Below are 14,777 nucleotides of genomic sequence, written 5' to 3'. Positions count from 1 at the left end.
GAGTGGTAAATTGTTAAGGGAATGAGATAGTACTGATATTACCAGGAGATCTATAAAAAGTGTAATGCGACTAAATTAAGAAATCGTCTTAGATAGTTAAGAGAGATTTCTTCTTAATGGATTAACTGTTTTAACACATATTGGCTTTGTTGATAGCATTAAAGATGAAACCTCTGTGTTTAATTATTTTTGTTTTTATTATTATTATTTTTACTATATTATGTTATCTGTTTATTCAGGTCCATTGTGTCTGGCTTGGACTCTCCAGCCAAGGCAAGCTCCATGGAGAAGAAGTTATTTCACAAGAGCAAAGAGCTGCTGGAAACACAGGACAAATGCCACAAGGTATTTAAATCAACACTTGGCCTTCGTGTTTGCAGCAGAAATTTACTTCCAGTACGTTCCTGGGAATCAAGAGAGTGGTTTTATCTTGTGGGTCATAGAGCACTTGAGCAGCAAGCTTCCGTCTTAAAGGTGTTCTCACAGCTTAACAGTCCTTTTAGTGTTACAAGTCTCAACTGACTACATTGGATCTCCCACCTTAAACCAAGTGTAGGAGAGAAACGTCTTGTGTGGGAGAAAAGGACAACTGACCACACCAATGGATATAACATTCTTATACTTATGAGGTGTTTTCAGAGAGATAGACCTTCCTTCTGTACACGTAGAAATCATTTTATGTTACCATTTGTATGCAACCTATGATCTTGCGCAAAGAAAATGGCTGGAATTTGATTACTCCATTATACCGGACACTTTCTCAAGGACTCATATGGTTTACTCACAGTATATGTGATGATGAGGCAAGCCATCTTCTCATCAGAGCTGGATTTGGGATAATACTGAAGGGACATAAGCAGGTGAAAATGACTCTCTTACTGGAAAGCTGTGTGCTGTGGGCATTTTCATCGGACTGTGTGTATATGTGAACAGCCAGCCTGTGGATGACTTTGTGAGCCCACCGTTAGAAGAAGTGAGCTCACTGTGACTAATTTGTACACTAATTGTGGCAATAGATGGTTCTTATTTTTAGAAGGACTTGCCTACAGTGAGCTATATAAATCCTTTGCATTTTATGTATGTTACAGATGGAGCAAGAAATGACTCGACTACATCGTCGGGTGTCTGAGGTGGAGGCTGTACTCAGCCAAAAAGAAGTTGAATTAAAAGCATCTGAAACACAGAGATCTCTCCTGGAGCAAGACCTGGCAACCTACATCACAGAATGCAGCGTGAGCATTAAACTATACTCTCATTTAGGAATAATTTCTGTTCTATTCTTTAGTGAATTCCATATATCGGAAACTTCTGAGGGAATTTGTTTGAATGAAACAATTTATGGCATGCCAAAGGTATCATTTAGTTTAACACCTCTTTTAATGACACTGGTTTGAAAACAAGCTATACTCAGGGCAGGCTCCACCTATAGACAAGATAGGTAGCTGCCTAGAGCGCCCTCTTCATGGGGGCGCTTCTCCGCCTGCCGCAAGAATGTTACTGCACAGTCTCCATACAGGTCCTGACAGCAACCACTGATTTCTTCTCCGTATACTCAGTTTCCTGACATGGCCTGGTAGAGGAGAGCAGTGCCGCTGCTGCTCGCCCCTCCTCCTGGGCACGACCATATTATTGTACAGGGTTTGAGTCCTGCAGGACTGACTCTAGAATCATGTTTACCTGGCTTTACTTGTTTAGAATAGTTTAAAATATTTGTTTAGAATAGTTTCAACCATTGTTTGAGATTTGGGATATGCCATGGAGGTATTCAATACTAGATGGTGGTTTTTTTCTATTGCGCAGCTTGGAGCATTTTGGCACATGTTATAATTCAGCAAAAGGAATAAGCAGATTGTACACCAATGGTGGCTACTATACACATTAGTTATATGCCTTTCTATCCCTCCACTTTTATCTTATATAGTTTTTTTTTTGTAGCTTATTTTCTTTTCTTATACTTGTTTTTGTTAAGATTGTTTCTGCCCTTGTGTGACAGCTATTGTGATATATGGCATGCCCTAGGTAAAGGGAAAGTGTCACCTATATACTAAAGGTTCGTGTGTTTTTTTTTTTTTTGTATTTGGTTTCTATTTTGTGATTATATTTTTGCAAATTCATTTTTTGGAAATTTGTTAGCAGCCATCTTGTCTGAACTTGTGCTGTGCTCTGTTACCATAAGAGGGGTGCTTTACAGCAGCCACATGGACCACAGAAAACAATTGACTTGAGGAGACTAACTGACTTCTATAAAAAGGTTTCTAGGCATGCTCTGTGACCTTTGTAGTGGAGGGAGTGGTGGAGTTATGATCATTATTTAGGGTAAATTGCCTGACCCTGTCTTATCTATATACTTGTGTCACCTTTTACTGCAGTAATTCATTAATTAATTTCATTTATTTAAATAATAATAACTACTAGCACACACAGATTCCGCAGCAGTGTAAACTCAAATTTGTCCCTGTCCCTATTGGGGGTCACAATCTAAACCTATCAGTATGTTTTGAAGTGTGGGAGGAAACCAGAGTACTCGGAGGAAACCAACGCAAACACGTTAAGAACATACAAACTCTTAAATGGGCACTGTCATTTGCATAAACTTTTTATATAGTGTAGATAACATATGTATATTTGTAATATACATTGGTTAAAGAAAAATCTTTTTGGGGGGTGAAAAAATAGTCAATTGTCTGTGTGTATCAGACAAAATACAGGAAGTGTTGGCGGAACAAGCAGGTCATATTCTGACCCCTATAATTTTTTAATTTTTACACATACAGGGCTATATGAGGGCTAATTTTCTGCAGTGTGATCTGTAGTTTTTATCAGTACCTTTTTTATTTTGTTGGGACTTTTTGATTGATTTGTGAGCCAGGGGGATGTTACAGAGTGTTAGTGCACAGAGCTCTTCTTGTCCCACAGAGACACACAGGCATGGCAAGAGACACAGGCAAGAGAGCCTTTTTTCATCCAAATATATACATTCATATATATATATATATATATATATATATATATATATATATATATATCATATATATATATATTCATATATATATATATCAAGCATGTCAAACTAACATTGTCCAAAAAAAAACAAGGTTTTAGTTTATGTGGGCCGCATAAAAACAAAACAAAACTGCACAACACCCCATGCCCCCCCTGCTCAAGACCCTGCCCTCCTGCACAAGACTGTGCAGTACAGTTCCCCCACATTAGGTGCAGTACAGTTCCCCCACATTAGGTGCAGTATAGTTCCCCCACATTAGGAGCAGTATAGTTCCCCCACATTAGGTGCAGTACAGCTCCCCTACATTAGCTGCAGTACAGCTCCCCCACATTAGGTGTAGTACAGCTCCCCCACATTAGTTGCAGTACAGTTCCCCCACATTAGTTGCAGTACAGTTTCCCCACATTAGGTGCAGTACAGTTCCCCCACATTAGGTGCAGTACAGTTCCCCCACATTAGGTGCAGTACAGTTCCAATACATTAGGTGCAGTACAGTTCTTCCACATTAGGTGCAGTACAGTTCCCCCACAGACATACAGCTTTCAGCCATATACAGTGTATGGCTGTATGCTGTATGCCTGTTTACTGCCCCACTTCAGTGTTCCGACCACCACTCCTCCGATCCAGGGTCACGGTCTACAGCTATGGTCTATGGGCCATAGCAGTAGGTCCCAGGACTGGAGGAGCGGTGGTCGGAACACCGAAGATGAGGTGCTGGTGAGTGGTGACTTACCATTACCGCTCGTCCTCCTCACTTCTCCGCTCTTCTCCTATCGCGCACGCACGGGACATCAGTGACGTCCCTGCGTGCGCTATCTCCAGGCGGCCCCTGCGTTTTTAAAGTTAACGCGGGGCCGCAGAGAGGTAACTGGAGCATCCTTGTGTCTGAAAAGATTTTTCGGGACACAGTTATACCCCGAATGTGACGGGGGCCCCCTGCGGACACGGAGCGCCAATGATGATCCGGCCCTGACCAGAGCAATGAATATATTTGCTGGGCCGCAAAGATATTCATTGGGCCGCATTGTTTGACACCCATGTTATAAATATACATATAGTTATATCTACTTTATATAAAATGTTTTTGCAAATGACAGTGCCTATTTAACTCCTTAATGACCAAACCAATTTTTGCCTTTTATGACTGAGATCATTTTTTATTTCTAAAGTGTCTTTTTATGTGGTAACCTTTTAACCCCTTAAAGGGGTACTCCGCTGAAAACATCCAAAAGATTGGGGTTAAGATGTTAGATTGCGGGGGTTCTACCGCTGGGGACTCCCTTGATCTCCGCTGCGGCACCCCTTTCATTTGGTGCATGGAGCGAACTTTGCTCTGTGCTCGATGACTGGCGATGCCAGCCCCCACGCCCCCTCCATTCACGTCTATGGGAGGAGGCCTGACGGCTATGTACTAGCTGTCACACCCCTCCCATAGACATGAATGGAGGGGGCGTGGCTATGTCCGCTGCCGGCCCCGAGATCGCGGTGGTCCCCAGCAGCAGATCCTCCGTGATCTAACATCTTATCCCCTATCCTTTGAATAGGGGGTAAGATGTTTTTGGTGTAGTACCCCTTTAAGAACCAAGCCCATTTTGACCTTAAGGACCAGGCCAATTTTCGTTTTTGCACTTTTGTTATTTTCCTCCTCTCCCCTTCTAAAAATCATAATGCTTTTAATTTTGCACCTGCAGACCAATATAAGGGCTTGTTTTTTGCGTCACCAATTGTATTTTGTAATGACATCAATCATTTCATAACAAAATATATGGCTTCTGTTCCGTGGGGACTTCCGTTTCTACGCAGTTAAAAATTACACCTTATCTTTATTCTGTCGGTCCATACGGTTACAAGAATACCCTATTTAAAATTATATTCTGACCCCTAAAACTTTATCTTTCCGCATACAGGGCTATATGATGGCTTATCTGTAGTATTTATCGGTACCATTTTTATTTTGATGGGACCTTTTGATCGCTTTATATAAATTTTTTATGGTATATGAAGTGATCAAAAAATTAGCAATTTTGGACCTTAGACTTTTTAGTGTAGTTCATAAAATAGTGTCTGTACCTGTGTGTGACGGTGGTCTCGCAATTCTTCTGTCATTTTTGCCCCAAAATGTATTTTTAACAGCATACAAAATTGCAGGGTGCAGTGCGTGGACACATGACATCACTAGTCAGGTGATCAGAGGGAGCCTGTCCTGCTCCAATGGGTGGAGCGACCACTGGGTAGGAGAGAGATTATTTTGCAACAGCTGGAGGCACCCTCGTCATAAAACCCTGGTCTTTCGAATGAAATGCAACTCATTTGTGTTTCAATGGGTGGGGAGGGTGATGTGTGGGAGGGAGGAAAGTGATCGCAGACTTTCAAACAAGGAAACATGGGATGTGTAATTTAAGAGACTGAACTCCAACAGGAAATACCCAGTTCACAAAAAGTTAGCCACAACATTAGTAGTCACAGATCCTTCCTAAGTATGTCCATTACTGTCTGGCAGGTATGTACTAAAATCACCTTATGATGGATAACCCATTTACCTTTTTTTCTTTATTTTTTTCTTTTACACTTTTTATTTTTATTTTCTTTGAGTGCAATCTTTTGCATACACTGTTCAATGCTATGCCACGGGTGAAGCAGGGTATTGAAAATACAGATTCCGCTCTGCCTGCCTCATTTCATTGTGGAACAACAAGCACAGAGGATGTAGGTCATGTCTTGTGCCATCTGACCTCATCATTGGTGGCATAGTGTGGTCCAAGCCAGTATCAGTCACCTTGGTCTGACTGTGTGTGCTGCTTCTGTGCCAGTCTTCCTCCTCTTCCTGTGCTTCCTGAGTTGGTATGATAGTGGATTTGGAGCCAGTAGTAGTGGCCATGTATGCTGCATGGCCAGACTGTGTTTGCTGCCTCTGCCTCCTCCTGTCTACCCTTGTCTGCTGATCATTGAGCAATCACTGAACAGCTCTTTGTGGATGCAGGAGAGTTTATTTTTTTTGTTATTGTTATTATATTATTTTTTTTTTATTTGGGGATCCCTGTCCTTCCTACCAGCAGCTGCCATGTACTGATGGCCAGTTCCTTCCCTGTGTGGTCCGTGTCCTAACTAAGCTATCACTGATCAGCATTTTTTAGGTCACAGTTAGGTTTTCTTTTTTTTTTTTTTCCCCTTAATATGTTTTTTTTTTTTTTCTTTTTGTTTGTTTTTTTATTTCTTGTTTTCCTGTGTGATGCTGAATGCTGTTAAGATGATCAGCAACCACTCATATTTGGTGCAGTTTTTTTTTCTTTCTAGTGGTTCTACAAGTTTGGTCCGCTAACAGCACTAGATTAGTTCGCGAACAGCAGTTTCTAAATATTTATTTTTTTACATTTGTTATTTTAGTTTTTCCTTTTTACTGCAAAGTCTAAAAACACTACTATACACAACATACAATTTTAAAACCACTTACACTTGTAAAATACTATACACGCCCCTATAAAATCTAAAATGGCCGCAGGATCTCTACAGCAAATGAGGCATATTCATTCCTTGCCTCTAACATTGATAAAGCCTGTGAGGGAGAAAAGGAAGAACCCACATTTCTCCTATCTTCCTCCTCCCCCTTTACATCATCCAGTATGATGTGCCCCAAGAAAATATATAGCTCATCCCCCAGTGCATAATCAACGTGATCAGCACCGCCATGTAGAGTTGCTTGGTTTGGACTGAGGTTTGGACAAGGTTGTGTGTGTGTGTCCAAGCAGAAGAATGGCAGATTGGTTGATTAGATCATGCGGTGGTTAGTTGTTTGCTGTATTTATGAGCTTCACACTCTTTCGGCCCCTTCCTTGTCCTCAGACCAATCATTGACAGCTGCTGATGTTAATATGTCTGCACATTAGTGGCTTTCAGTCATTGAATAAAAAGAAAGGAGGAGGTAAATAAAGTGCTGTGAAAAGTATTTGCCCTTTGCTGATTTATTTTAGTTTTGCTAATGTTTCAGATCATCAAACTAATTTTAATATGCGATAAAGACCACACAAGTAAATATAAGATGCAAGTTTTAACCCCTAGAGGACATGCAGCGTACGTGTACGTTTTGTGCCCTGGTACTTAGCACACAGCGACACATTACATCAAGCGGTTCTGCAATCACCAAGTTGCCCGACACGGTAATCGGAATCGGCTGGCTGCTGTTATCAGAGAAGTAGATTGCAGATGATACTGATGAGTATTGTGCTTATGCATAATAAAAGTTTTAATATAAGTGAATTAGCACCAGAGGTGTCGGGGCATGCTCAGTGATGGTAAGGAGGACACTGCTGGAAAGTGATCTGTACAGAACAGCAAGTCTCAGCTTTGTTTTAGGATTAGTGGCCAGAATGAAAATGGCAAGATTTCAGAATTATTTTATAATTTAAATATTAGGTCACTTTAAATGATGATCAAAATATTAAAATAAATTATCATTTATTCAAAATGTATTCAATACCTTTATCACCCATGTGAAAAAGCAATTGCCTCCTTAAACCTAATGACTAGCTGAAATATCAGAGGCCCATTTTGACAGAATGCTGAGGTACAGATATATTCATGCCTCAGTAGACAATCATTATTTGAACTTTCCCTTGCGGTCACTTAAATAAATGTTTGATGTGTCATAAAGACAGGCTTTGTAGAAAGTCTATAAGCCTGTCTCCTGCAATGAGGAGAGCACTCAGCTTAGCACTTCACTCTTTGTTTTAGTAGTTGGTATGGACCTCAGCAGCCAGACCTGCACCGCTCATAACTTTTGATATGTCTCTGACATGTGGAAAGGAGTTTTATTTACAGTAACACTTAAAGTTAAGATATAGTTGTGGTTTTATATTTCAGTAAGTCTCTTTAAATACTGTTCCCCTGCTGTGTATTTTATTCAACGTTCTGTACCTTCCTTTAGAGACATGTTAAGGGCAGCGCCACACGGGGCTCATCCACAGCGTATTTCCCACTGCAAATGCGCTGAAGGCAGTCACAGAGGGACTGCAGAGAGAGCTCCCAGTTGCGGCCGGGTACCTATGTGTGCCCGCTCATAGTGGCGGATTTCTACAGCGGACTCAGAATAATAATAGTCACTGTGTCTTCAGAGCACCACGTTGCTCTGGGTCAAATATGTACATAATACATGTAACAGAGGATCCGACAGTGCAATAAATTGAAAAGAGGATTGCACAGACCTTATCAATAGTAACTTCTTCATTTATTTTCAAGTTGTATGTTTTTCATAAGCATTACAGCAGTTCATTCAGAGTACGGAGCCATTGCACCCATGTCCATAGCCGAACCTGACACTACATTTCGGGGGGGATTGCTTTAATCATGAGCACAGGGGAGCACCTGGAAATGACTTAAATACCGATTACAAAACATACTGGGATACAAATAGTTAAAGGGGTTAGCCAGGAAAAAACTTTTTTTTATATATCAACTGGCTCCAGAAAGTTAAACAGATTTGTAAATTAATTAAAAAAAGAAAAAAAAGTCGAGGTGTGTATAAAGAAGTACAATAGAAATTTGTAGAAAAAGAAAAATATATAAAACAATCACCTAAAGACTAATACCAGATAAACTGATACATGATGAATTTAAACAGAAATAGAGAACCGTGCTTTATATTGATGATGATAGCTAAAGAATAAATTTATTAAAACAAATACAAGAAATATATATATAAAAATATATATAAAAAGCCTCCTTACACAGGGCCCTTGTGGGGAGGCAAATGGTATATAAAATATAATAAACAATTATACCGATCTATAAGGATATCAGGAAAACCATTAATCCGGCATCTGTTAGTCTGAAAGTTTTCACAGTTCGCAATTATGATGCATATAGATGAATATATATTTAATGTTCCATATGTAGGTAGCCGTATCATAAATATATATTTACCAGCTGGTGATATTCAGAGTGTCAGAGTTGTCAAAGATCCATAAATGTCCGAGACCCCGTACATTTATGGATTTAGTAGAGAAACTCTACTAAAAAAGGAGAAAACTATGAAAACCGCACCATGTATATATCGACCTATGATAAAAATTCTAGGTTAAAAACGCACAGTAAATAAATATTGGAAAATAATGACGGAGGATCCCAAGTACGGAGGTTTGTTCAAAGAGAATCCTATGTTTGTATTTAAAAAAAAAGGTCCCTCTATAGGGAATAAATTACAAAGACAAACCTTTTTAGCTTCTAAAAAGAACAGGAACCTTTCCATGCTTGGGATGCGTCAATTGTAATGCGATTCTGCGAGGAGATAGTGTGTGCCACCCAATGAAAGGAACAAAGATAAAACTACAGGGGTTTCATACATGCCTGAGCTGCTATGTGATCTATATGTTAAAATGTCCATGCGGTAAAGCTTATATTGGACAAACCAGTAGAAACATCAAAACCAGAATAACAGAACATAAAAGTATGATCAGAAAATTCTGTAAAAAAGAACACAGTGCAGACTCAAAACATGGGGAAACCTCCGTGGCACGTCATGTTGCCCAATATAATCACAATGTGACCGATCTTAGATGGTTGATTTTGGAAGAGATACTGGTGAATGTGAACGAGGACCAGAATAGATGGCATTTATTGCAGAGGGAAGTTTACTGGATAAACATGTTAGGCTCCTTTTACACTATGAGCATTCATCCGTTATTAAACATCCTTTTTCTGTGTGAAAACGGATGTATAATAACGGATGAAATAACGGGTGCTAACGGCTGAATAAATATTCATCCGTTAAGACCCATTATAACATCCCTCCTGTATGGCCATAACACCTCTGCCTACAGACTCCCACAGCTGGGACTTCTACTACTCCCATCATGGAACAGACTTCTATCCATGATGGGAGTAGTAGTTCTCCATCTGCGGGAGTCTGCCGGTGGCTGATGAGGCTACATTAGTGTTTGTACTACAACCCCCATCATGGAACAGACTCTGTTCTATGATGGTATTTGTAGTACAGGGGCTGAGGGATTGATCGCACCGTGTCTCACTTCTGAGACCCGGTGCGATTAGAAGTTATTAAACAGGGGAGCAGACGGCATGCTGCGCTCCCCTGCAATGTACGATGTTTTTACTTTCATTTTTAAATTCCCCGCCGGGAGCCCTGAATGGCCGGTACTGGGGAGCCATTCAGGGCTCTGGCAGGGTTTTCAAATAGAAGCGCTGCGGTGGGGAAAGATATATAGAATCGCTGAGGGGGTATATATCTGGCCCCTACAGCGCTTCTATATTTCTTGCCCCCCGCAGAGCAATTTTAGAGTTTTTCTATGAATGTATTTATCGTTTAATAATACCTTTTAGTTAGCTTATTGTGTATTTATAAACGCTTATGAAAAACATACATCTTGAAAATAAATGAAAAAGTTACGACTGATAAGGTCTGTGAAATCATCTTTTCAATTTATTGCACTGTCGGATCCTCTGTTACATGTATTATAAGGATTTCCACAGCGGGAAATCTGCCACTACGAGCGCACAGACAGCCTCCTGGCTGCAGCTGGGAGCTCCCTCTGCAGTCCCTCTTTGACTGCCAGTGGCACATTCGCAGTATGCCCTGTGTGACCCTGTCCTAAAAAAAATATATTTTGTCTAAACATATCACTGTGTGACGAAATAAAGAAATAGTTTCCCTAGACAGTACAGTAAAGACACCAAGCTTGACAAGTGCAGCATGGGATAGAAAAAAACAAAAAGTCCTGCTCCCCACCCAGTAATTGACAGTTTTTTCTGTATGGGTTTATTCATAACTCTTAGTCACTCTGTGTAGTTAGGGAGAAGCAAGACTCATGAATTTTCTAGGAGTACTAGGAGCAATTTAACAACTTTGTTAGGCCCCACTTGAGCAATTGAACCAAAATATAGAATTGTACAGCGGGTGAAATAAATATTGAACACTTCATCATTTTTCTCACAAAATATATTAACAAAGGTGCTAATGACAGGACATTTTCACCAGATCTTGGTAACAACCCAATTAATCCATTCATACAAAGAAACCAAAACAAATAAGCTCAGAAATAATTAGGTTATGTGTAGTTATGTGAAGTGACACAGGGTAAAAGTATTGAACACACTTACTGATATTTATTTAATACATTGCACTAAAGCATTTGTTGGTATTGACTTCAAGATGCCTCCTATAAGGAGAAATTAGTCTCATACATGGCTTTGGTGTAATTTTTGTCTTATATCTTGAAGGTTCAGTGGGCCTCCTCTGTCAATATTTCATTATCAATCTTCAGTTTTTTCCATAGATTTTCAATGGAATTTAAAGGGGTACTCCACCCTTAGATCTCTTATCCCCTATCCAAAGGATAGTGGATAGGATGTCTGATCGCAGGGGTTTGGCCACTTTGGGGATCCTTTGGATAGGTGATAAGATGTCTAGAGGCAGAATACCCCTTTAAGTCAGGCCGTTGGCAAAGCCACTCAAGCAGCTTTATTTTCTCTCTTTGAAATTATCTGAGAGTTTCCTTGGCTATGTGTTTAGGATCATTGGGGGGGATTTATCAATCAAATACCTGTGCAGAGAAAACGTTGCTGAGTTGCCCAAAGCAACCGATTAGCGTGCTTCTTTAATTTTTAACAAGGCCTCTGCAAAATGAAAGAAGAAATCTGATTGGCTGCTATGGGCAACTGGGCAACGTTTCCTTTGCACAGGTTTTGATAAATCTCCCCCATTGTCCTTCTGAAATATCCACCCTCCTTCTGCGTCATCATCCTGATAGCAGATTTTAGTCAAGAATGTCTTGATAAATTTGCTCATTCATCCTTACTTCAATTATGTGATGTTTGTCAGTACCAATTGCTGAAAAGCAGCTCCACACCATGATGTTCCCACCTCCAAACTTCACTGTTGGTATGGTGATTTTAGGCTGTAGTGCAGTTTAATTTATCTTCCAAACATGGGTCGGCATTTATCATTGTAGGTGTAAGTGAAGCATTTTTCTACACCTTTTTTTGTGTGTGCTGGTAATGTGTAGGAGCACCAAATTTATTTAATTGTCACAGAGCATTTGATACATTTTGTGCAGGTCACATTTTCTGAAATTTCTCTCTTCACATACACCAAAAAGCTAAGCTAAGACTGGGCTGGTGTAGTTTTAGAGACTTTTCAGTGGCTTTGCGCCTTTTTTGCGCCTTTTCACAAAAAGTTCATGTGTATTGCCAAAGTCAGTGGATTGCAACTCAAAATTACCAGAAATGTGTAAATCAAAATGTGCAAAAAAGGCACAAATAAACCCTGCTTGCGCCTTATTTGTGCCTTTTCTTGACACAAAAAACTGTCTAAAGACAATGATAAATATCGGCCATGGTGTGTACTATGGAATCCAAACTGTTCAACTTTGCTCTCATCTGCCCACACTATATTCTCCCAGTATTTTAGTGGCTTTTCCAAATGTTGTGCAGCAAACTATAAACAAGCTGTTTATTCAGCAATGGAGTCTTGTGTGGTGAACGTGCATATACAGGCCATGGCAACGGAATGCATTACTTACTGTTTTCTTTGAGACACTAGTACCTGCTAACTTTGAAGCTCTCCACAAGTTGTCCTTGGCTTTTGGACAACTCATCTGATTATTCATTTTATTCCTTTTTACTCTGTCTGCGAGGAGCATATGGTCGAATCAAATTTATGGTGAAATTATTATTTCCACTTTTGTATTATGACCCCAACAGTACTCAATGGAACATTTAGAAGCTTAGAAATGTTCCTGTAACCAACGCCATAGTTAAGTTTTGTAACAATTAGGTTGTGAAGGTCTTCAGACAGCTCTTTGCTCTTACCCATCATGAAATGTGTCTTCTGTGACTCCTTGACAATTAGATCTTTTGGTAGGCCTTCAGTTGGGACAGAACCAGCTGATATTAATTTGCACTGAGAAGGAGCTAGATTGCTTTTTGATTACTGATAGATTTCAGCTGTTGTCTTGGCTTTCCATGCCTTATAGCACCTCCCTTTCTTTCTTTATTTTTTGAACTTTTTTTTTTTTTAATTAAATAATTTTTCTTTAAAACAGATATTTGACAGTAAAGAAAATATAATTTTGTAGAATAATAAACAAAAGTCATTACATATTAACAAGATCAGGTTACAATATGGTAATCTGCATAGATCCGGCTGTCAAGATGTTGTAGAGTCCAGATTTTCTCAGGTCGTCTCTGTAAGTATCTGGGGAAGGCCCAATGTCAGGGACATTAAACATAGAAACCGTTTTCTGATAAATAATGAAGATAGGATTTTATGAAATGGTATTAGTGTCATTTAACCTTTTGGCTAAGATCAAGTGTAGTATCTGTTCTTATCAGTTTTTCATGCCGGTGGACAGTAACGCCGATATGGGGCTGGTGGGGATGGGTGCTGCATGGAGGATGCAGGTGTACCAGGGCTTTCCGGGGCTGGTTCTGAGGAATCAGCTCGACGGCTGCCCCGATGTGACCTGTTCCCTCCGGGTCTCGCCATGAGGCTGAGAGGGTCTAGAGCCGAGGTACTTTTGTGCCTCGGGGAGTGGTGACCCCGAGGTGCCGAAACTCACTGGGAGGATAGACTCACTGAGTTGAAGCACGGGCACCATAATCTCTTCACCTTGTGGCACTCACCTCTTGATTCCCGGCCTTCTGGCTAGGATCAGAGAAATTTTTATAGATCCGGCCGGATGTCCGGGCAGTATATCTGCACACATTCACTTATTTATTTCTTTTTTGTCTCACTGTGTCACTTTTTGCGTGTTGTGTGTTCACAGGATTTGTCAGGATGCGGTAGCCCTTCTGGGTGTCCCTCCTGGCGGTCTAGGGGAGGTGTGTGTGGCCATTAGGTTCCGCACCTCCCTGCAAACACCCCGGGTACTCCTGCTTTGGCAGGGTACCTACCGTAATCGGCTCTGCGGGCAGATACCTTGGCTAACGCCAAGGGGGATGCCGGGAGCATTTGTGGTCCCCTAGTAGCTTCGGCGAAAAGGGACATCGAACCTGGAACCTCGCAGGTACCTTTTGGTCCGGAGGCGAAGGGTAAGGTTTGTTGGGGGGCCTCTCTCCTATCGGAGAAGGGCTTGCGATAGACCGCATCCTTTGTGCAGGTTTTTTTAGTGTAACACGTTTGCACTTTTTCTTGCACTTTGGGTGAATCGAAAGCACGTTCCTCGGCTTTAGATAAAAAAATAAAATAAAAATTAGTGTCATTTAACTTAATTTCGAGCTTATTTGTTTTAATTTCTTTGTATGTATTGTTGTTACTAATAGCTGTTTAAAATTTTATCTCAATAGCACCTTTGGAAATATATATAGTGAATAAAATGGTGATGCATTTAATACTTATATTATCCACTGTATATTTTCTGCTCAGAATCTCCCCTTCTATACTATACTACTCTCACACAGGACCCCCACTGCAAAGGACTGTAAAGGATCATCCGTAATTCCAACAGGTCTTTAATACATACCTCAACTACATCCTCTTGCATTTTGGAAAAATACAGGAGTCATAGGTGACGCTTGCACTCTGTTGACTAGGAAGAGCAGCTACAGGGAATATGAAAATTTCCTCTCCCCTGTAAGCTTATTACTCCCACTTGTAAAGGGAATGATTCACCTAATAGGTATATGTTAGAGAGTTGCTATAAATAGAATTTTCTTATCTATATGTGAAAATGGTAATGTGGAGTCATATGGTAGAACAGGGTAACAGTACTGTTTTACAGATATCCCTGAAGTTACAATGGCCTCAGGTTACAATATTTAAGCATAT

General features: G+C 40.3%; 1 protein-coding gene across 6 annotated transcripts in view; it reads left to right on the top strand.

The window, feature by feature from the left end:
• Window positions 1-14,777, top strand: part of CIT (citron rho-interacting serine/threonine kinase) — a 174,613-nt gene that overhangs the window by 68,110 nt on the left and 91,726 nt on the right. For 5 of the 6 annotated variants that reach the window (XM_056529852.1, XM_056529823.1, XM_056529836.1 and 2 more), the window contains exons 11-12: window positions 240-345; window positions 1,089-1,232. In XM_056529852.1, the coding sequence (XP_056385827.1) occupies window positions 240-345; window positions 1,089-1,232 (250 nt within the window). Of the gene's footprint in view, window positions 1-239; window positions 346-525; window positions 861-1,088; window positions 1,233-14,777 lie in introns of those variants that run through there. The other variant, XM_056529860.1, reaches the window with a different exon arrangement.

This window comes from Hyla sarda, chromosome 1, assembly GCF_029499605.1.
Source record: "Hyla sarda isolate aHylSar1 chromosome 1, aHylSar1.hap1, whole genome shotgun sequence".
In the NCBI taxonomy this organism is placed as follows: domain Eukaryota; kingdom Metazoa; phylum Chordata; class Amphibia; order Anura; family Hylidae; genus Hyla; species Hyla sarda.
Note: the sequence above shows the minus strand (reverse complement) of the source record. Positions and strands in the feature narration are given on the sequence as shown.